This window comes from Lithobates pipiens, unplaced genomic scaffold (genome assembly GCF_037356315.1).
Source record: "Lithobates pipiens isolate NorthernLeopardFrog02 unplaced genomic scaffold, aLitPip1_a1.2 Scaffold_8, whole genome shotgun sequence".
Taxonomy (NCBI): domain Eukaryota; kingdom Metazoa; phylum Chordata; class Amphibia; order Anura; family Ranidae; genus Lithobates; species Lithobates pipiens.
This window is the reverse complement of record NW_027507903.1, coordinates 679,616,189-679,638,663: the sequence shown is the minus strand read 5'-3', so window position 1 is coordinate 679,638,663 and position 22,475 is coordinate 679,616,189. Positions and strand designations below refer to the sequence as shown.

General features: G+C 46.4%; 1 protein-coding gene and 1 long non-coding RNA gene across 2 annotated transcripts in view; both read left to right on the top strand.

Moving 5' to 3' along the window:
• The window catches only part of LOC143962066 (uncharacterized), a 95,164-nt gene extending 83,394 nt beyond the window's left edge, over positions 1–11,770 (top strand). Inside the window, exon 2 of the long non-coding RNA XR_013270617.1 lies at positions 10,062–11,770. This is a non-coding gene — a long non-coding RNA (uncharacterized LOC143962066). The remainder of the gene's footprint in view (positions 1–10,061) is intronic.
• On the top strand, positions 6,449–11,770 carry LOC143962065 (E3 ubiquitin/ISG15 ligase TRIM25-like). The gene has a single exon (XM_077471401.1). It carries the CDS (start codon positions 6,647–6,649, stop codon positions 8,258–8,260), a length of 1,614 nt encoding a protein of 537 aa, XP_077327527.1. The 5' UTR covers positions 6,449–6,646; the 3' UTR covers positions 8,261–11,770.
• Positions 11,771–22,475: the final 10,705 nt, after the last annotated feature.

Below are 22,475 nucleotides of genomic sequence, written 5' to 3'. Positions count from 1 at the left end.
GGGTCTGCGTCGCCCCAGGCAGCGTCAGGTTAGTGCCAGTACCGCTAACAACCACGCGCAAAGCATAAACCTCCCTTAGTAATATAGTATCTGAACAGATCAATATCTGATCAGATCAAATCTATATTAGCGTCGCCAGCAGTTTAGGTTTCCCAAAAACACATTGTTAGCGGGATCAGCCCAGATACCTGCTAGCTCCTGCGTTTAGCCCCTCCGCCAAGCCCAGCCCACCCAAGTGCAGTATCGATCGGTCACTGTCACTTACAAAACACTAAACACATAACTGCAGACAATGAACTCCGTCGTCCTCGTGGAGACCCTGCATACGACCTTAGAAAGCCTGAAGGCAGTGCTTGGCTTTCGGGGCCCCGTACGCAGCTAGGCTCCCAAAAAATCCCACACATGTGGTATCTCCATACTCAGGAAAAGCAGCAGAATTTATTTTGGGGTGTCATTTCACATATGCCCATAGCATGTGTGAGCAATATATCATTTAGTGACAACTTTGTGAAAAAAAAAAAAAAAGAAAAAAAAAGTTTGTAATATTCCCGCAACTTGTGGCAAAATATAAAATATTCCATGGACTCAACATGCCTCTCAGCAAATAGCTTGGGGTGTCTACTTTCTAAAATGGGGTCATTTGGGGGGGGGGTGTGCCATCTTGGCATTTTATGGCCTTCAAAACTGTGATAGTTTTGGATAGGCAGTGAGGAGTGAAAATTACAAATGTATGCCATTAGAAATCCTGAAGGTGGTGCTTGGCTTTCGGGGCCCGTACGCAGCTAGGGTTCCAAAAAGTCGACCACATGTGGTATCCCCGTACTCAGGAGAAGCAGCAGAATGTATTTTGGGGTGCAATTCCACATATAACCATGGCATGTGTGAGCAATATATCATTTAGTGACAACTTTGTGTAAAAAAAATATATATATATATATATTTTTTTGTCATTATTCAATCGCTTGAGGCAAAAAAAAAATATTCAATGGGCTCAACATGTCTCTTATCAATTTCCTTAGGGTGTCTACTTTCCAAAATGGGGTCATTTGGGGGTTTTGTACTGCCCTGCCATTTTAGCACCTCAAGAAATGAGATAGGCAGTCATAAACTAAAAGCTGCGTAAATTCCAGAAAACGTACCTTAGTTTGTAGATGTGACAACTTTTGCGCAAACCAATAAATATACAATTATTGACTTTTTTTTTTACCAAAGACATGTGGCTGAATACATTTTGGCCTAAATGTATGACTAAAAATGAGTTTATTGGATTTTTCTAATAACAAAAAGTAGAAAATAAAAATCGCAGAGTCAGTCAAATACCTTTAAAAGAAAGCTCTATTTGTGGGAAGAAAAGGATGCAAATTTTGTTTGGGTACAACATTGCATGACTGCGCAATTACCAGTTAAAGCAGCGCAATGCGATATTGTAAAAAGACCTCTGGTCATTTACCAGCAAAATGATGCGGTCTGAAAGTGGTTAAAAGAAGTCAATTGCCTATATATTGGTTCCAATTCCTTTTCAATTTCAGTTATTTTGCGTTGATATTAGGGACACCCTAAGTAGGGACATCATACTCATTGAGCAACTTGAGAGATTTTTCTTTATGATTGAGATTTTGCCTGTCTATAGGAGTGATGTACATATTTAAACTCCTCTCATTGGCTCAGTGTTTCACACTCAGCTAATTGAAGAGAATCCCATGTCGCTGATTGGTTGTTTGATCTTTTTGTTTTTGATCATAGAGCTACTTGGCTACATTACCATTCTTGGGTGGAATCCGCCCCTTGTGTGCAGCTCGAGTGCCGAATCCACTTGTACCCCCCGGGTCCTTCTCATCGGGTTACAGATCTGATGCCAGCTGACAGACATTTCTCCATTACACCTTTCTAATATGTTGGATGCCCTCTGAACAGCGATGTACAGCATTACATGGTTAGAATATACCATACAATTTTTTGATCATGTCTTTATTCAAATATTGTTTGAAAAAGATCAACTATTTGCAAATACCGTATATACTCGAGTATAGGCCGACCCGAGTATAAGCCGAGGCCCCCAATTTACCCCCAAAAAACTGGAAAACTTATTGACTCGTGTATAAGCCGAGGGTGAGACATGGCTGTCCATCCCTGTGTGTCCGTCCATCCCTGTGTGTGTGTCCGTCCATCCATCCCTGTGTGTGTGTCCATCCATCCATCCATCCCTGTGTGTGTATCCATCCATCCATCCATCCCTGTGTGTGTGTGTGTGTGTGTGTGTGTGTGTGTGTATCCATCCATCCATCCCTGTGTGTGTGTGTGTGTGTATCCATCCATCCATCCATCCATCCATCCCTGTGTGTGTGTGTGTGTGTGTATCCATCCATCCATCCATCCGTGTGTGTGTGTGTGTGTGTGTGTGTGTGTGTGTGTGTGTGTGTGTGTGTGTGTGTGTGTGTGTGTCCGTGCAGCCTTGTGTGTGTGTCCAGCCTACCTGTGTCCCAAGCCTCCGTCCCGAGCCGCCGTCGTCCCGAGCCTCCTCCGTCCCGTGCCGTGCCTCCTCCGTCCCGTGCCTCCTCCGTCCCGTGTCTCCTCCGTCCCGTGCCGTGCCTCCTCCGTCCCGTGCCGATGGATCGCCGCTCTTCTCGGCGGCCATTCTACAATTCAAAATTCCGCCTCCGCCTGTGATAGGCGGAACACTCAATTTCCCAGCAGCCTGTGTTCCGCCTATCACAGACATCCTCTCATCGTCGTCCGTAGTATGAGAATGAGCGGATGTCCGTGATAGGCGGAACACTGACTGCTGGGAAATTCAGTGTTCCGCCTATCACAGGCGGAGGCGGAGAAGGAGGCGCAGCTTTTGAAAATTAATGTCCGCCGTCTGTCTGCTCGATACGCTGATCGAGCAGTCAGACAGCGGCGACTCGAGTATAAGCCGAGGGGGCACTTTCAGCCTCAAAAAAGAGGCTGAAAATCTCGGCTTATACTCGAGTATATACGGTACCGTTTGTTTACCATTACTTGTGTCTTCTTATAATGCTTATAGATGGGAATGTAATACATCACCAGCCCCTGAAGAAGAGGTTAGATCTCTTAACAACCTTGAAACGCGTCGGGCCGTTTATTGGTCCCATTATTGAGCTGGGATCGATATTCGTGGTGATATTATCCCTAATATGTTGGTATATTAACACTGTAGTTTTTTGTGCATCCTCTAATAATCACTGTGCATCCCTAAGTTCTTATTGTTATTTATGTGATTTTCCTCTTTATGCAATAAAATTTATACTTTGTTACAAACTTTGGAGACTACTGCCTAATTAAAGTCCCACTAGAAGAAAAAAATGGTTTTGTATTCTCCATAAATCAGATGTCCCACAGCAAAGCCCCTCCATAAATCAGATGACCCCAGCATTCCCCCTGCATAAATCAGATGTCCCCAGCAGAGCCCCTCCATAAATCAGTTGTCCCCCAGCAGAGCCCCTCCATAAATCAGATGTCCCCCAGCGGAGCCCCTCCATAAATCAGATGTCCAGCAGCGGAGCCCCTCCATAAATCAGATGTCCAGCAGCGGAGCCCCTCCATAAATCAGATGTCCCCAGCAGAGCCCCTTCATAAATCAGATGTCCCCAGCAGAGCCCCTCCATAAATCAGATGTCCCCCAGCGGAGCCCTCCATAAATCAGATTTCCAGCAGTGGAGCCCCTCCATAAATGAGATGTTCATCAACGGAGCCTCTCCATAAATCAGATGTCCCCAGCAGAGCCCCTTCATAAATCAGATGTCCCCAGCAGAGCCCCTCCATAAATCAGATGTCCCCCAGCGGACCCCTCCATAAATCAGATGTCCCCCAGCGGAGCCCTCCATAAATCAGATGTCCAGCAGTGGAGCCCCTCCATAAATCAGATGTCCCCCAGCAGACCCCCTCCATAAATCAGATTTCCCCCAGCGGAGCTCCTCCATAAATCAGATGTCTCCCAGCAGAGCCCCTCCATAAATCAGATGTCCCCCAGCAGAGCCCCTCCATAAATCTGATGTCCACCAGCGGAGCCCCTCCATAAATCAGATGTGCCCCAGCAGAGCCCCTCCATAAATCAGATGTCTCCCAGTGGAGCCCCTCCATAAATCAGATGTCCCCCAGACGAGCCCCTCCATAAATCAGATGTCTCCCAGCAGAGCCCCTCCATAAATCAGATGTCCCCCAGAGGAGCCCCTCCATAAATCAGATGTCCCCCAGCAGAGCCCCTCCATAAATCTGATGTCCACCAGCGGAGCCCCTCCACAAATCAGATATGCCCCAGCAGAGCCCCTCCATAAATCAGATGTCTCCCAGTGGAGCCCCTCCATAAATCAGATATCCCCCCAGCGGAGCCCCTGCATAAATCAGATGTCCCCAGCAGAGCCCCTCCATAAATCAGTTGTCCCCCAGCAGAGCCCCTCCATAAATCAGATGTCCCCCAGCGGAGCCCCTCCATAAATCAGATGTCCCCCAGCGGAGCCCGTCCATAAATCAGATGTCCCCCAGCGGAGCCCCTCCATAAATCAGATGTCCAGCAGTGGAGCCCCTCCATAAATCAGATGCCCCCAGCAGAGCCCCTTCATAAATCAGATGTCCCCAGCAGAGCCCCTCCATAAATCAGATGTCCCCCAGCGGAGCCCTCCATAAATCAGATGTCCAGCAGTGGAGCCCCTCCATAAATCAGATGTTCATCAACGGAGCCTCTCCATAAATCAGATGTCCCCCAGCAGACCCCCTCTATAAATCAGATTTCCCCCAGCGGAGTTCCTCCATAAATCAGATGTGTCCTCAGTGGAGCCCCTCCATAATTCAGATGTCCCCCAGACGAGCCCCTCCATAAATCAGATCTCCCCCAGCAGATTCCCTGCATAAATCAGATTTCCCCCAGCGGAGCCCCTCCATAAATCAGATGTCCAACAGCGGAGCCCCTCCATAAATCAGATGTCCCACAGCAGAGCCCCTCCATAAATCAGATTTCCCCCAGCGAAGCCCCTCCATAAATCAGTTGTGCCCCAGCGGAGCCCCTCCATAAATCAGATGTCCCCCAGCGGAGCCCCTCCATAAATCAGATGTCCCCCAGTGGAGCCCCTCCATAAATCAGATGCCCCCCCCATAGGAGTGCTCCTTTACAGTGTTGTATAAATATACTGTATTCACAACAATGTGCAACTTCCACCATCTAAGAAAAGACCAAATACAGCCAAAAGCAACCACCGTCCACATCCAGAAACAACCACCGTCCACGTCCAGAAACAACCACCGTCCACATCCAGAAACAACCACCGTCCACGTCCAGAAACAACCACCGTCCACATCCAGAAACAACCACCGTCCACGTCCAGAAACAACCACCGTCCACATCCAGAAACAACCACCGTCCTCATCCAGAAACAACCACCGTCCACATCCAGAAACACCCACCGTCCACACCCAGAAACAACCACCGTCCTCATCCAGAAACAACCACCGTCCACATCCAGAAACAACCACCGTCCACATCCAGAAACAACCACCGTCCTCATCCAGAAACAACCACCGTCCACATCCAGAAACAACCACCGTCCACATCCAGAAACAACCACCGTCCACATCCAGAAACAACCACCGTCCACGTCCAGAAACAACCACCATCCACATCCAGAAACAACCACCGTCCACATCCAGAAACAATCACCGTCCACATCCAGAAACAACCACCGTCCTCATCCAGAAATTAAAGCTGCAAGATCACCCCACAATCCGTCTAATAACAAGCGTTTTCGGACCCTACAACGTTGCGCGCATGCGCGGAGAGTGAGGCAGAATCTTACATTTAGATTCTCTCTCCCTGCAGCTGACGAACTGAGCATGCCCAGTCGATACGTCACACCAGCTGATCAGGATATCAGCTAAAGTGATGTGATGTGCTGCGCATGCGCAGTGCATAGGATGCATTTCTCTATGAGAGACATTATTCAACAGGACACCGGCACCCATGCAGGGGGTTGCCTACCCCTCATCTATCCCATAGTCTGTAGACACTTTAGTGTTTCTGCAAACCAATCAATACACACTTATTGGGATTTTTTTTTTTTTACCAAAAACATGTAGCAGAATACATATTAGACTTAATTGATGAAGAAATTAGATTTTTAAAATGTTTTTATTGGATATGTTTTATAACAAAAAGTAAAAAGAAATGCGCTAAAAATGCAGTGATGATCAAATACCACCAGAAGAAGCTTTGTGGGAAAATTGCTATATATTGAATGTATGTACAGTGTTACATGACAACCCAATTGTCAGTTAAAGTAACGCATTGTCGTATCGCAAAAAATGGCCTGGCCATGAAGGGGGGTAAATCTTCAGATGGTTATATAACCAATTTCCTTTTCATCATGATGTACTCATCTCCACTTTTCATGTCATTGCACTTAGTGCTCCGCATGTCTTCTCCACATCCGTCTTTCCGTCTTTCTCTCTTCTAATGTTGGGAGGTATAATTCTCATTACTACTGCAAAACGAATCTCCTCCCTTCTGTACTCTGATCTCCGTGTCCTATAATATTCATCCAGCCTCACCCTGTGTAGGAGGACGTCACCCCTCCCCCATCCACATTCCTCTCCGGTGTCAGAGACTTTCAGTTTAGTTTCTCTTCTGCTGTCAGCGATGGCGTCTGGTGATCTGAGAGCTGAGTTGCAATGTTCCGTCTGTCTGAACATTTATACGGATCCTGTAACCCTGAGATGTGGTCACAACTTCTGCCGGGTCTGTATTGATGGTGTGCTGGATACACAGGAGGGGTCTGGAGGATATTCCTGTCCTGAATGTAGAGAGAAGTTTCCGGATCAGCCTGCACTGCACAGGAACATAACACTACGTAACATAGCAGAGACTTTCCTGTCTACTCATCAAGAGGAGTCCGGGGTCTTCTGTACTTACTGTGTGGACTCTCCTGTACCTGCTGTTAGATCCTGTCTGCACTGTGAGGTTTCTCTGTTTGATAAACACCTGAGAGTCCACAAAAAGTCCCCAGAACACGTCTTATGTGACCCCACCTTGTCCATGGAGAGCAGGAAATGCCCCGTCCATAAGGAGGTTTTGAAGTATTTCTGCACTAACGATGGTAGCTGTGTCTGTATGTCTTGTTATGTGATTGGAGGACATAAAGGACATGAGATGGAGTCACTGGATGAGGCTTCTGAGAAGAAGAAGGAGACACTGAGGAATGTTCTGCAGAAACTTCTGACAAAGAGAGAGGAGACGGAGGAAAGAGTCCAGAGTCTGCAGGAACACCGGAGGAAAGTAGAAGAAGAAGCCGCTGGTGACACCGAGAGAGTCACTGCCCTGTTTAGAGATCTCAGGAGACGTCTGGAAGACCTGGAGAAGAGAGCCCTGAGGGACATCTCCGGGAGGGCAGAGCGGATCTCCATCTCCATCCGGGATCTGGAAATAAAGAAGGAGGAGCTGTCCAGGAAGTTGCGTCACATTGAGGAGCTGTGTAACGTGACGGATCCACTGACTGTCTTACAGGAATCAGACACAGGTGACTTGTGTGATACTGAGGATGGAGATAATGAGGACAGAGAGAGACATGAGGAGCTCCTCCATGATGGAGGGGGTCTGGATGTGGCGGGGGTCTTACACACAGGTTTATCTGATATAATAACAGAGGTAAATGTATTCTATATACAGGGAGCTGCAGACATATTACTGGATGGAAACACAGCTAATAAATATCTACAGATATCAGATGACAGGAAAACTGCATCCGATTCAGATAGAAACCAGAATCACCCAGAAACACCAGAGAGATTCCAGTATTGTACTCAGGTGTTGAGCAGTCGGAGTTTCTCCTCAGGGAGACATTACTGGGAAGTGGATGTCGGGGGGGCAGATTGGTGGAGAGTCGGGATGTGTTACCCCAGTATAGAGAGGAGAAGGGGGGAGTCAGAGATTGGATGGAATAAGAAGTCCTGGGGATTGGAGAGGTTTGATGATCAGTATAAGGTGATACATGACAGTAAAGAGATCTTCTTACCCACCAATCCCTCCAGTAACAGAGTCAGGATATATCTGGATTATGAGGCCGGGCGGATCTCCTTTTATGATCTGTGTGACCCGATCCGACACCTCCACACCTTCACCACCACCTTCACTGAGCCCCTCCATGCTGGGATAGGTGTATGGGAAGGTTGTATAAAGATATGTGGGGGAGGCGGGAGATGTGAGAACTCCGCCCACAGTCTGGTGATGTCAGATGAAGGAGGGGAATTCATTTAATATTCATCCAATAGTATATAGCAGTGGGCGGGGCTTCCTGCAAGTTTTTCTACTATAAATAAATGTGAGATTTCTTACTGATCGCTGTGATTGGGTAGAATATCTGTCCAATTATTGGAGTAACAATAACATGTTCCTATTGGTCAGTGAGAAATCTATCTATCTATCTATCTATCTATCTATCTATCTATCTATCTATCTATCTATCTATCTATCTATCTATCTATCTATCTATCTATCTATCTATATCTCCCATAACAATCTGACATAATACTTTCCGTGTTTTGTCACAGTATTTGACATCAGCCATCCCCTCCCCTCTCTGCCCCTCCCCCACATGGGGTCCCTTTGTATGGGGGAGGGGCAGCCATGATCAGACATAGAGGGGGGATGGGGTCACTGTGATGGGATAGGATGGGGTCACCTCTCCTCTCTGCCCCTCCCCCTCCATACAATCTATACTACAAAGAGATGAAATAAATGGAACAATCTGAGAGGAAATCTATGAAGACTTCATCTAGAGATTTATTACTGGAAGAAGAAATGTGATCAGAGAACCCAGACTGTTTTTAGGCAGAGTGGGTCAGGATTAGATCTCCTGTCAGGTTTTTTTCTTCTATCCGGGGCTCCATTACAGAGATTTCCCCTCACTTCCTGTCCCGGTGACAACATTTATCTAGACAGGAAATGAGGGGCACTCTCCAACATGAACACAGACTGAAATAAGAATGATATGTTTAGTATAATAAGGAAGGGGAAGGATTAGAGCCCCTGTCAGATGTTTATATGTCTGTGTCCCTGTACAGATTTCTCTCCCTCCTTGTATTGGTGTCACCAGGACAGGAAGTGAGAGGAAATCTCTCTAAGGCTGGGATCACATTGCTGTGCAGATCACATGTCATGTCTGTGTGATGTGAATTCAGCCGTACAAACTGTGTGACTGAAATCACATTCACACCAGAATGGTGCCGGACCCTTTTTTTGGTCCTCACTGGAATCGGATCACATTGGGTGTCACATCTATACAATCCGATTCCTGCACCATTTCAGCGTTTGCACTGCGATCTGCGAAGTGATCTGGGGGTGTCATTAACTTTCCATTGACCCCCCCGCAGCGGTTCTCAGATGTCAGTGTGACCGTCCGGTGATTGAGGTGTGATGAGGGAACCCGCACAGGAATCGCACTGGTTCCCGCATCCCACAAGTCTCATCCCAGCCAATGACAGCTGATCTATGGGATGACATTTAAAATAGATCCTAATATAATGTATCATGTGATGTTGTATTATAATCACTAGATGTGTTCTGGTGATGGGGGAGGAATTAGGAAAGGAAATTGTGAAATAAATATTCTTCTATATGAAATTATTATTATTATTATTATTATAATACAGGGCCGGCAGTTTACGCCAGAACTTTACAATATAGTGGCAGACATTACAATTAGAGTGTTATACAGGAGGAATAAGAGGGTCCTGATCATTAGAGCTTACAATCTAAGAGGGAGGGTCAAGAGATACAAAAGGTAATAACTGTGGGGGATGGGCTGATGGAGAAAATAAATGTCCAGTTATTAGGTGGGGGGAGGATAGGCCTCTCTGAAGAGATGAGTCTTCAGGGATTGTCTGAAAGTGAACAGAGTAGGAGATAGTCAGACAGATTGGGGTACTGAGTTCCAGAGGATGGGAGAGGCTCTGGAGAAGTCGCGGAGGAAAGCATAGGAGGGGGTGATAAGGGAACTAGAGAGCAGGAGGTCTTGGGAGGAACAAAGAGAACAATTTGGTTGATATTTTGAAAACAGGTTAGAGATGGGACTCGGCTGATCACAAATTGGGTAAAGGGCCAATCACAACGAGCCCTTTACCATGTGATCAGCTGTCAGCCAATGACAACTGATCACGGAAGTAAACAGGAGCCGCAACAGCTTATTTCCCCTCACGCTGTCAGTGTTAAGAAAAGAAGAAAGCTGCTAACCGGCTTCTTTTAGAGGGGCATTGGTCCCCTTAGTGCCCAGCAGTGCTGCTAATCAGTGCCATCTATCAGTGTCATCTATCAGTGCCCAGCAGTGCTGCTAATCTGTCATTTTATCTGTCACTTTATCTTTCTGAAAGTATCTGAGGAAAGCCGGGGCCACATATGTCACATGGCCTGGGGCCCCATAGTAGGTGACATTGTCTGAGGCCCACAAATAGGTCACATTGCCAGGAATCTGGATGATATAACATTGTCTGGGGGCCCCAAATACTTTGAAAGGTCTGGGGGATGGGGTCAAGCTAAGGGTTTTGTAAAAGATACGGCCACCTTGGGGGCTTCATCAGAAGGGGGGCACAGAAATGGGAGGAACCTGCAATCTATGGTGCTGAAGTAGTTCACAGTTCATGGGGGGCACATGTTGGCCTTTTTTTCTTGTCCTATAACTGCCTGGGGGCCCCAAGTATGTCATATTACTTAGGGACCCTTTATGTGTCACGCTACTTTAGGGTTCCAAGTTACATTAATAAGTCTCTTTGTCACAGCCCCCCCAGCCCACTTCTACCTCCTTTTATAGCCCCCCATCAATCCATGTCAGAGCCCTGAGTCCTCACCCATGTAAGATACATGGTGGGTTATGTCGGAGCTTACACGGGATTGATGACATCACCCCTCCATCATGTGATGGTATGTAAGTTCTGTGATTGGCTGCTCAGGCCTGAACACTGCATGCTGGGAGAAGGTCACATGATCCCTCAATACCTGGGAAACTGGGGACTTAGTGAGGACTTTGATGGAGGAACAATATAGGAAAGTATAAATGGGTGTGTACGGCTCTTGGGTCACCTATAGAAGGGGGTGGGGCATTCATTTGAATGGCTCCTCCCAATACATGAGCACTGTGTATAGTGAGATGGGAAGGTGAAGAATTGTATAGAGTGCCGGAGATCAGAGAGAGCACAGAGTGTAATATGACTTATTGTCTGTGTCCGAACTGTGATGTCATAGTAGGGAAATGGCTACCGAGGGACCCAATATGGAAAGTACAGATAGAGGTGTACTGGCCCTTTAAGAACAAATCTATCTCTATCTATAGGATTATAATGTGTAGAAAGTCTCATTTCTTATTATTAGTACATTTAAAATGAGTTTATTCTATTGATTATTTTATTGTGTGAAGAAATAGAAATGAATAATAGATCTACAAATAGAAAGAGATGAAAATTGATGGAAAAAATCTCAGAGGAAATATATGAAGAAATGATCCTGAGATTTACTAATGAAAGAAATAATGGGATTTATCACTAATATAATGATATCACTATAATAATGTATGATTACTAGAACTGGAATGTGTCCCCAATATAATGTGTCCCCATAGAATGGATCACCAATAGAATTCTATGGGATCTCTTTTATAATGGATCCTAATATAATGTATCATGTGATGGTGTATTATAATCACTAGATGTGTCCTGGTGATGGGGAAGAATTAGGAAATGACATTTTAATGTGAAATAAAGATTCTTTATGAAATTATTATTATTATTATTTATTTTTAACAGTTAGGCCGCGTACACACGCGGGGACTGTTCGCTGAAACTTTGTTCGTCAAACAGTTGCCGCAACAGTCCGCTCAAAATTTGCATGAGCGAACTTGCCCACACACGAGCGTACTGTTTCAGCGGACTGTTTGCCAAACAGTTCGCTCAACTTTTGAAATGAACGGACTCGCCCACATAAGGTGGAGGCAAGTCCACCCATTTCGAGCGCGTGTACAGGTAGGCGGGGCCCGCGAAGGAGACGTAGCGGGCACCGCCGCCTGGAATGAACTTAAAGGGACACCCAACGCCGAAAAAAATCGGCGTGGGGGTTCCCCCAAAGTCCACAACAGACCCTTGTAAGAGCGCGCTACCCGGCCGGCCAGGAAAGGGGGGGCGAGCGAGCGCGCTCCTCCTCCTGAGCCGTACCAGGCCGCGTGCCCTCAACATGGGGGGTGCCTTGGGGAAGGGGGGCTGCGCGGCCCCCCCACCCCAAAGCACCTTGTCCCCATGTTGATGAGGACAAGGGCCTCTTCCCGACAACCCTGGCCGTTGGTTGTCGGGGTCTGCGGGCGGGGGGCTTATCGGAATCCGGGAGTCCCCTTTAAGAAGGGGGCCCCCGGATACCGGCCCCCCACCCTATGTGAATGAGTATGGGGTACAATGTACCCCTACCCATTCACCTGTGAAAAAAAGTACAAAAAAAAACACAACACAGGGTTAAAATATTTTATTGCACAGCTCCGGGGGTCTTCCGTCTTCGGGGGTCTTCTCCGGACTCCTCCGCTATCTTCTTGTAGCTCTTTTGGTAGCGGAGGAGTCCGGCTTTCTTCCTCCCCGCCGCCGGCCTCTTCTTCCGACTTCGGGGGTCTTGTCCCCCTCTTCGGTTCTTCTGCCGGGCCACCGCGCCTTCTTATAGCTCTTTTAGAGGCGGTGGCCCCGTCTTCTGTCGCCGCTGTCGCCGCCTTCCGTTCTTCTTCTTCTTCTTCTTCTTCTTCTTCTTCTTCTCCAGGAGATGTTGACACGTCGCTCTCTCCGGCCGGAATGCCAGAGCCGCGCTGTGCTGCCACTTATATAGTGCCAATGGGGGGGTACATTGTACCCCATACTCATTCACATAGGGTGGGGGGCCGGTATCCGGGGGCCCCCTTCTTAAAGGGGACTCCCGGATTCCGATAAGCCCCCCGCCCGCAGACCCCGACAACCAACGGCCAGGGTTGTCGGGAAGAGGCCCATGTCCTCATCAACATGGGGACAAGGTGCTTTGGGGTGGGGGGGCCGCGCGGCCCCCCCTTCCCCAAGGCACCCCCCATGTTGAGGGCACGCGGCCTGGTACGGCTCAGGAGGAGGGCGGCGCTCGCTCGCCCCCCCTTTCCTGGCCGGCCGGGTAGCGCGCTCTGACAAGGGTCTGTTGTGGACTTTGGGGGAACCCCCACGCCGATTTTTTTCGGCGTTGGGTGTCCCTTTAAGTCCATTCCAGGCGGCGGTGCCCGCGACGTCTCCTTCGCGGGCCCCGCCTACCTGTACACGCGCTCGAAATGGGCGGACTTTTCTCCGTGCGGGAAAAGTGCTCATTTCAAAAGTTGAGCGAACAAGCCCACACACGCGGGAACTGTTCGCTCAAACAAAGTTTCAGCGGACAGTTTTTCGGAATTTCCAAAAGACCTTGTTCAGCGGACTGTTCGCTGAAACTGTCCGCTGAAAGCCCACACACGAGCGGACTGTCCGCTGAAACCTTGTTTCGGCGAACAGTTTCAGCAAACAGTCCCCGCGTGTGTACGCGGCCTTAGAGTTTATTAAAGAAATATCCAGTTACAATACATAGTAACAAAACATAATAATTGCAGATGCAACTGCCTGATTGGACAGCAATTCAGCCACAGTAGTTACAGACTCACATTGTTAGATATCTTGGTTTCAGTGGTGGCCGATCAGCGTCTGTCAGATAACTTTCCATAGTCAGACATCAATGTAATGCTCGAGCGGATCAACAAAGATCCTATTAATCTAGTAGTCACATCCATATATAGAAACAAATCCCCTTGTAAAAGGGTTAGGCACATTGCCCTTCATAGCGTAACAGATAAAACCTAAACACAAACATTAAAGCATTACAAAAGCCTTATTAGGCATATTTTCATTTTTAACAGTATACAGATGATGTTACACCATGCGAATTGTGATCAAAGAGCCAGAAGTGGTGAAAGAAGATAGATAAGAAGTGGCAGCCTTTCTCAAGGCCGGCACCATGAAAAGGAAAAAGAGAGGATGTGGTTGTCTATAAAGAAAGAGAGGGTAATGACAGGCCGGGTCCTCAGCGACACTCCCTCATCAGGTTTGTGTCAGGGAGGCGTATGTAGAGTAATATATAAAAATGACCCAGGGTTGCCAGGTATCAGTGTACTTGTCTATGCTTTCGTGTGCTATAGCCCTAATCTCTTCCATTTTGTGAAGATGACGTACCTCTCCCAGCCATTCCTTGATTGAGGGGGTCGTAGTATCTCTCCAGTATCTAGGTGCGACCGCCTTTGCGGCTGTAAGTAGGAATCTTGTCAGCGATTTATTATAATTTTTCATCGAGAGGTTAGTAATGTGTAATAAACAGCATTTTGCGTCTAGTGGGATCTTTGTATCGGTTATTTGTTTTATAATGCTAGTCACTTGAGTCTAATAAGGTTGAATTAGGTCACATTCCCACCATAAGTGTTGTAAAGTGCCCTTAGCTCGGTTACAGCGCCAACATAAGTCCGGAACCGCGGGGAACCAGTTATGCAGTTTAATTGGCGTATTATACCAATTCGTTAAAAGTTTGAAAGAAGTTTCTTGTAGTCGGGTGCTAATTGCACATTTATGGGCAAATACACACGCCTGTAACCATTGATCTTTTGTAAATGATACATTTAGTTCTGCTTCCCAGAAGAGCTTGTGTTTGTTAGGTTCCTGGAGGACTGCGGATTACAACCAAGCATATGTAAGGGAGATGTTTTTCGTAGAGGTGGTGGCCTGGAAACAGACCGCCTCAAATGGTGTTAGCGGTCGTATAAAATGTTTAAGCCTCTGTGGGCTCGAAATGTAGTCATGTAATTGTCTATACATCCAGTGGCCTAGATAGGTTAAGCCCAGTTCTTGCTGTAGGTTTGAAATTAATTTCGTTTTGTTGCCTTCAAGACAATGTGTGGCTAAAAGTGATGAATTCCTGCATGTGAGATGCCGAATAGGTTTGTGCATGCCCGGTGGAAAGTCTGGATTAGCCACTAGTGGTGTTAATGGGCTAGGGGAAGTAGTCAGGCCTGTCGTTCGAGTCACTGTTTGTAGGATTTGTAGTGTTGTCCCTATGAGGGGATGTTGTTTTAGCTGCTTAGGGCATAGGTTCCACGGAATCCATGGTGAATGTGACACCGGAGTAGAGTCTATGCTGTTTTCCAGTGCCACCCAGTCTTTATTATCTGCATGACAGGTCCAGTCTATCATTCTAGTAAGGTGCGTAGCCTTGTAATAATTTTTAAAGTTGGGGAATCCCATCCCCCCCATTGCGTTTATCTCTGGTGAGTAGTACTAGACTTATGCGTGGCTTTTTGTACGCCCAAAGAAAGTTTCAAAGGATAGCATTCAGGGATCGAAAAAAGTTTGCAGGTAACCATATGGGCAAGGTTTGAAAATAATACAAGAATCTGGGCAAGATCGTCATCTTAATAATGGCTGCCCTGCCGAACCAGGAGAAATGTTTAAGTGTCCATCTCTTCAGATCTTTCTTTACGTTTTGTAACAGTGGCAAAAAATTTTGGCTGTATATCGAATTTAAGCTAGGGGTCAGGAGAACTCCCAGATATTTAAGGGAGCGGGGTTCCCATTTAAATTTACATTTGCGTAGTATAACATCCCTCGTGGTCTCGCAAAGCGTTAAATTTAAGGTTTCTGATTTTTTGTAATTTATTTTGAAGTTCGCTATGTAGCTGTAGTGCGTAAATATATTACACAAGTTGGGCATAGTGATATGTGGCTGAGTTATGAAGAACAATAAATCATCCGCATATGCAGCACATTTGTACGCCTTGTCTCCTACTTGGAAGCCATGTATGGAGGGTGACAAGTTTACTGTGCGGATTAACGGTTCCAAGGTGAGTATGAACAGCAAGGGTGAAAGAGGGCACCCTTGCCTTGTCCCATTATGTATCAGCACCTTGTCTGACAGTGTCCCATTCACTTTGATTTGTGCCATCGGGTTATGGTAGATAGTCTTAATCCAAGATAGCATATGTGCTCTCAGGCCTATGTGGGAACAGGTCGCATACAGGAAGTCCCACGACACGCGGTCGAAGGCCTTCTCTGCATCTGTGGATAAAAGCATGCCTTCAAATTTTCCTGTTTGGGCTCTGTGTATAAGGTTAAGAGCTTTGATCACATTATCTTTCGCCTCCCTGCCAGGCATAAAGCCTACCTGTTCTGGGCCTATGAGTTTGTGCAATAGTGGTCGCAGTCTATTCGCTAAAATTTTTGTGTAAAGTTTCAGGTCCACATTCAATAAGGAAATTGGTCTATAGCTGGCACAGTCTAGGGGGTCCTTGTTGGGTTTGGGCAGTACCATAACACGTGCCCTCAAAAAATCTTCTGGTAACGCTTGTGGGTCCTGAAAGTGGTTAAATGTCATCGTCATGTGTGGTATCAGTATCTCCAAAAAGGTTATATAGTAGTGGGCTGTCAAACCGTCCGGTCCGGGGCTTTTCCCCTTTTTCAGTTCTTTAATAGCTGTGGTGAGTTCTCTTTCAGTTATCGGTTCTTCCAGCGACAGAGCGTCCTCCTCAGCAAGTGTGGGGAGTCCGCTATCAGCAGTGATCTCTGTCATTGTCCCCGTTAAGTCTCTAGGTTTATGTGTCTATGGTAAATGATATAAGTTGGAGTAATATTCCTGAAATCTTTGTGCTATCTTTGTGGCATCTTGTGCTGTCTGACCAGTGCTGGTTTTAATTGCCGTGATATTCGTCGATAGTAATGTTTCTTTAAGGGCTTTCGCTAAACATTTTCCCGTTTTATCACTGCGTTCATAGAAGAACCCCTTCCTAAGGAAAAGGATTTTCTGTGCTTTAAGACTTAGGTGGGCTTGTAGCTTTTTCCTTAAATCGAATAAAGCCACTTCTGTATCTGTTGCTAATGATTGATTGTGTTTTCCTTCCAGGTCTCTTATGGCCTGTATGAGGTCGTTGGTCTCCTTTTCTGCTACTCTTTTTCTCGCCGCCCCCATCTGTATGAGCTCCCCCCCGGACCACGCATTTATGGGCCGTCCAGATTGTGAGAGGCGACAACTCCTCTGCAGTATTTTCTTTGAAATACAGTTTGATTGTATCCGCTATTTTGCTAATATTTTCCTTATCAGTGAGCAGGGAGGGATTCAACCTCCATGTATGGGAGCGGCGGTGTGTGTTCCTTCTTTGACATTGCAACGATATGGGGGCGTGATCTGAGAAGGTCTGCACACCTACTTTGGCTGATTTTATAAGGGATATATCCCTCTGTGAAATGAAAATGTAGTCTATGCATGTAAATTTATTGTGCAGGGTTGAGAAGTATGTGTAATCCCTACCTGAGGGGTTTGTTAATCGCCAGGTATCTATTAAAGTGAGGGATGCTAAGAGTGTTTTGATTTTACACAGTTTTTTATATGGTATGGTATGGTGATATGGTATTTTATATGGTATTTTATATGATATTTTATATGGTATTTTTACCAGCTTTTATGCAGCTTTTTATATGCTGGATCTGCCATCCGATGTATCCTGCAGAGGGTTTAACGCTAAGTTGAAATCCCCCCCCCAGCACCACACAGCCAGATGCAAAACTCTTCAATTCATCTATCACACGCTGACAGAAAGTGACCTGTGCAGTGTTGGGGAAGTAGACGTTGGCCAGAGTAACCGGTGTTCCTGCCCATTTCCCTTTTAAAAATATGTATCTTCTGTCAGCGTCTGCCAATTGCTGGTGCAAAACAAAGTCAGCATTTTTATGCAATAAGATGGTCACCCCCTTAGATTTGGCCTCGGGATTTGTTGCATGGAAGGCGTGGGGATAGTGTTTGTCATGTGATCTGGGAATCATACCAGTCCGGAAGTGGGTTTCTTGAAGGAACACCACTGCCGGCTTCTGCTTGTGGAGTTCCCTGAGTAACGCGATATGCTTCTCCGGTGTATTCAGACCCCCGACATTGTGGGAGATCACAAAGGCATGATCATCCAGCATAGAGTACGTCATGGTTAGTGCAATAAATACTATTCTCCACTTCCTGTGCTGAATAAGTAGGAGTACCTGAGCTCTCGGACTGAGGGATAAGGGAAGAATAAAGAAAAGATAGAAAAGAACAGATAGGAAAAGCGGTCACTTAGGTGGATAGTCACCCGAATGGAGTAAGTAGGTAAAATATCTCCTGGTGTCAACGTTAGGAGAAAAAGGTTGTGAATCCCTGTCTGGAGTAAGCCAGACAGTGATTCACAGGTGGGAGCAGTGGGAGGTCGTCACCTCAGAAATGACCTAAGTAAAATAAGGTCAAATAACTGTTGAGCTTTTAGGTATGGTAAAGAGACTACTGTAAGCCTCCCGTGACTCAAAAAACAAACAAACCTGAATTAAGGCAATTCATATACCCCTTCCAGCCAGAAGGATGAGAACATGAACAAAAATATGAACATGGAAATTGCTCCACTACTGCGCGATGGGTGCGTCTAATAAACTAGTATTCTAAATGAAGACCGCTGAAGTCGTCAACTAACATACCAAACAGGGTACTGTTGGCATAGCCAAGAGCCCGGCGTGCCCCTAGCTGTTCCGTGTGGTACAAAAGTATTTCCCTTATGGCAGTCTGTGGACCACTCCCTGGATGGTTGTCACTAATATTGGTCAATCGGATCACAGCTATGTCCCAACCCCGCACCACTTGGCACGCGGCAGGGACCCCCTCAGGGCCGACCCCCTGTATGGCCCATCCACCGAAGCCAGACAGCAGGTCGGTGCGTCCACCTGTCTGGCCCGCCCTCCCGCACAGCAAAGGGTCAGACACATGGATCAGACATAATACATAATACATAATACCCCCCGAACACCACCCCCCGTCATTGCGTGTTCATAAAAAAAGTTTGTCAATAAAAAAAATGAATATGCTCATCTACCAGGACGTCTTTCGTGGGGGCTCTAATATCAGCCCGGCAGGCCCTGGGCAGGTGTAGTCAGTTGGGAGAATTGTTATCCAGTGTTTCCGTGTTCGGGGGTGAAATAAAGGAGGCGGGTAGCCTGCAGGCCCAAGAAAAATAAAGATGAGGAAGACAGATTCCCCCTATCAAACTCATGTTTGTGACTGTGGCCAGTACTCCATCACAGGGTGTGGGGATCTGCCCCTATCCAAGCCCGGGTGTCTGTCCGGTTGAGATTTTTTGTTGGATGAAGGTTTCAAGGGGGGCGATTGTGGGGTATGAGGTGGGGAGAGACCCTGCGCAGGACAACGAAATTCCCTGTACCATTCCGGTACATCAACCAATGGGACTTGTAGTTGGTCACAGAAGCTTGGTATGTCCTCTGGCATTCGCAGGTAATATTGTTTCCCCATAAACGTAGCATTCAGCGCAAAGGGAAAGCGCCAGCGATAAGGGATGCCCTTCTCCCTCAGTGCGGTTGTCATGGGACGCAGTGCTCGTCTGTTCTGTAGGGTTATATGGGAAAGGTCCTGATACAGTGCAACAGCATGCTCATTAAAGAGGATCTGGTCATTTTTCCTTGCTTTCCCCAGAATTTCTTCCTTCAGCGGAAAGCTTTGAAGGCAGCATATGATGTCCCTTGGGGGGGCTGTATCACTTGGCTCTGCGTGCTCTTACAAACTCAATGTCTGTGTCCTTAGGCCTTTCCAGTACTCCATTGAACACTGCTTGTAAGGCTTGCTTAACCACTTAAGGACCGCCGCATGGCAATGTACGTCGGTGCAATGGCACCGAGAGGCACAAGGACGTACATGTACGTGCTCGCCTTTCAGCGGGTGGGGGGTCCGATCGGACCCCCTCCCGCTGGATGCGGCGGTACGTTTCGCTGCAGGAGCAATCCGGGATGAGGGGATAACCGTTGGTTTCTGGCCATCCCCTCTCGATGGCTCCTGGAGAATGAGAAGCTTCCCCCGCTGTGTATAGTATACACAGGAAGGAGGAAGTGATGTTATTCTCCTCGTGGCGGTCTTTTTGACCGGACTACGAGGAGAACACTAAAAGTATGTGCACCAAACACTACACTGACATGTAGCCACACATAGGCACACAAACCCACCCGATCGCCCCCGCCCCCCCCTCCCAGTCCCAGTGTCACTGATTGCAGTAATCATTTATTTACTGATCACTGCATTCAGTGTCAGTTGTGACAGTAAAAACTGTCAGGGCAGTTAGTGTTAGGGCCAGGGTAGCCCCCTACCCCCCCAATAAAGGTTTAACCCCCTGATTGCCCCTAGAGTTAACCCTTTCACCCCCTTTTGCCAGTGTCACTAAGCGATCGTTTTTCTGATCGCTGCATTAGTGTCACTGGTGCCGCTAAGTAGCTAGTTATTTTTTAGGTTCACCGCCAGGTTTTTATAGCGCTAGGTACCCCGATATACTACCCAATAATGGTTTTAACCCCCTGATTGCCCCTAGTTAACCCTTTCACCCCCTTTTGCCAGTGTCACTAAGCGATCGTTTTTCTGATCGCTGCATTAGTGTCGCTGGTGCCGTTAGGTAGCTAGTTATTTTTTTAGGTTCACCGCCAGGTTTTTATAACGCTAGGTACCCCGATATACTACCCAATAATGGTTGGTTAACCCCCTGATTGCCCCTAGTTAACCCTTTCACCAGCTATCACCGTATAAGTGTCACTGGTGACGCTGGTTAGCCAGTTAGTTATTTAGGTTCCCCGTCAGGTTTTTATATAGCGCCAGGGACCCCCATATACTACCTAATAAAAATTTGAACCCCCTGATTGCCCCTAGTTAACCCTTTCACCAGTGATCACCGTATAAGTGTTACGGGTGACTCTGGTTAGTAAGTTTGCTTTTTATAGCATCAGGGCACCCACCATTTATTACCCAATAAAGGTTTAACCCCCTGATCAACCGGCGGGTGATATCAATTAGGTTTTAGGGTCAGGGTCTGCGTCGCCCCAGGCAGCGCTAGGTTAGTGCCAGTACCGCTAACACCCACACGCAAAGCATACACCTCCCATAGTGGTATAGTATCTGAACAGATCTATATTAGCGTCCCCAGCAGTTTAGGGTTCCAAATAAAACGCATTGTTAGCGGGATCAGCCCAGATACCTGCTAGCACCTGCGTTTTGCCCCTCTGCCCAGCCCACCCAAGTGCAGTATCGATCGATCACTGTCACTTACAAAACACTAAACACATAACTGCAGCGATCGCAGAGTCAGGCCTGATCCCTGCGATCGCTAACAGTTTTTCTTGGTAGCATTTTATATTTAAATCCGGAAGGCAGTGCTTGGTTTTCGGGGTCCCGTACACGGCTAGGTATCCCCGTACTTGGGAGAAGCAGCAGAATTTATTTTGGGGTGTAATTTGACTTATGCCCATAGCATGTGTGAGCAATATATCATTTAGTGACAACTTTGTGCAAAACAATAAATAAAAAATTGTAATATTCCTGCAACTTGTGGCAAAATATAAAATATTTCATGGACTCAACATGCCTCTCAGTAAATAGCTTGGGGTGTCTACCTTCCAAAATGGGGTCATTTGGGGGGGTTTTGTGCTATTCTGGCATTTTATGGCTTTCGAAAATGTGATAGGTAGTGAGGAGTGAAATCAAAAATTTGCACCCTTAGAAATCCTGAAGGCAGTGATTGGTTTTCGGGGTGCCGTGCGCGACTAGACTCCCAAAAAGTCCCACATATGTGGTATCCTCGTACTCAGGAGAAGCAGCAGAATATATTTTGGGGTGCAATTCCACATATAACTATGGCATGTGTGAGCAATATATCATTTAGTGACAACTTTTTGTAAACTTTTTTTTTTTTGTGTCATTATTCAATCACTTGGGACAAAAAAAATATTCAATGGGCTCAACATGCCCCTCAGCAATTTTCTTGGGGTGTCTACTTTCCAAAATGGGGTCATTTGGGGGTTTGTACTGCCCTGCCATTTTAGCACCTCAAGAAATTAGATAGTCAGTCATAAATTAAAAGCTGTGTAAATTCCAGAAAATGTACTCTAGTTTGTAGACGCTATAACTTTTGCGGAAACCAATAAATATACGCTTATTGACATTTTTTTTTACTAAAGACTTGTGTCTGAATACATTTTGGCCTAAATGTATGACTAAAATTTAGTTCATTCAATTTTTCTTATAACAAAAAGTAGAAAATATCTTTTTTTCTCAAAATTTTCGGTCTTTTTCCATTTATATCGCAAAAAATAAAAATCGCAGAGGCAATCAAATACCATCAAAAGAAAGCTCTATTTGTGGGAAGAAAAGGACGCAAATTTTGTTTGGGTACAACATTGCATGACCGTGCAATTACCAGATAAAGCAGTGCAGTGCGAAATTGTAAAAAGACCTCTGGTCCTTAGGCTGACAATTGGTCCGGGGCTGAAGTGGTTAAAGAGCAATTAAAAGCAATACAGTGCATGCAGAAGGAAATTATGTATAAACTGGAAGATCAGGAGAACCGAAGCAGAAGAAAAAATATAAGGATCCG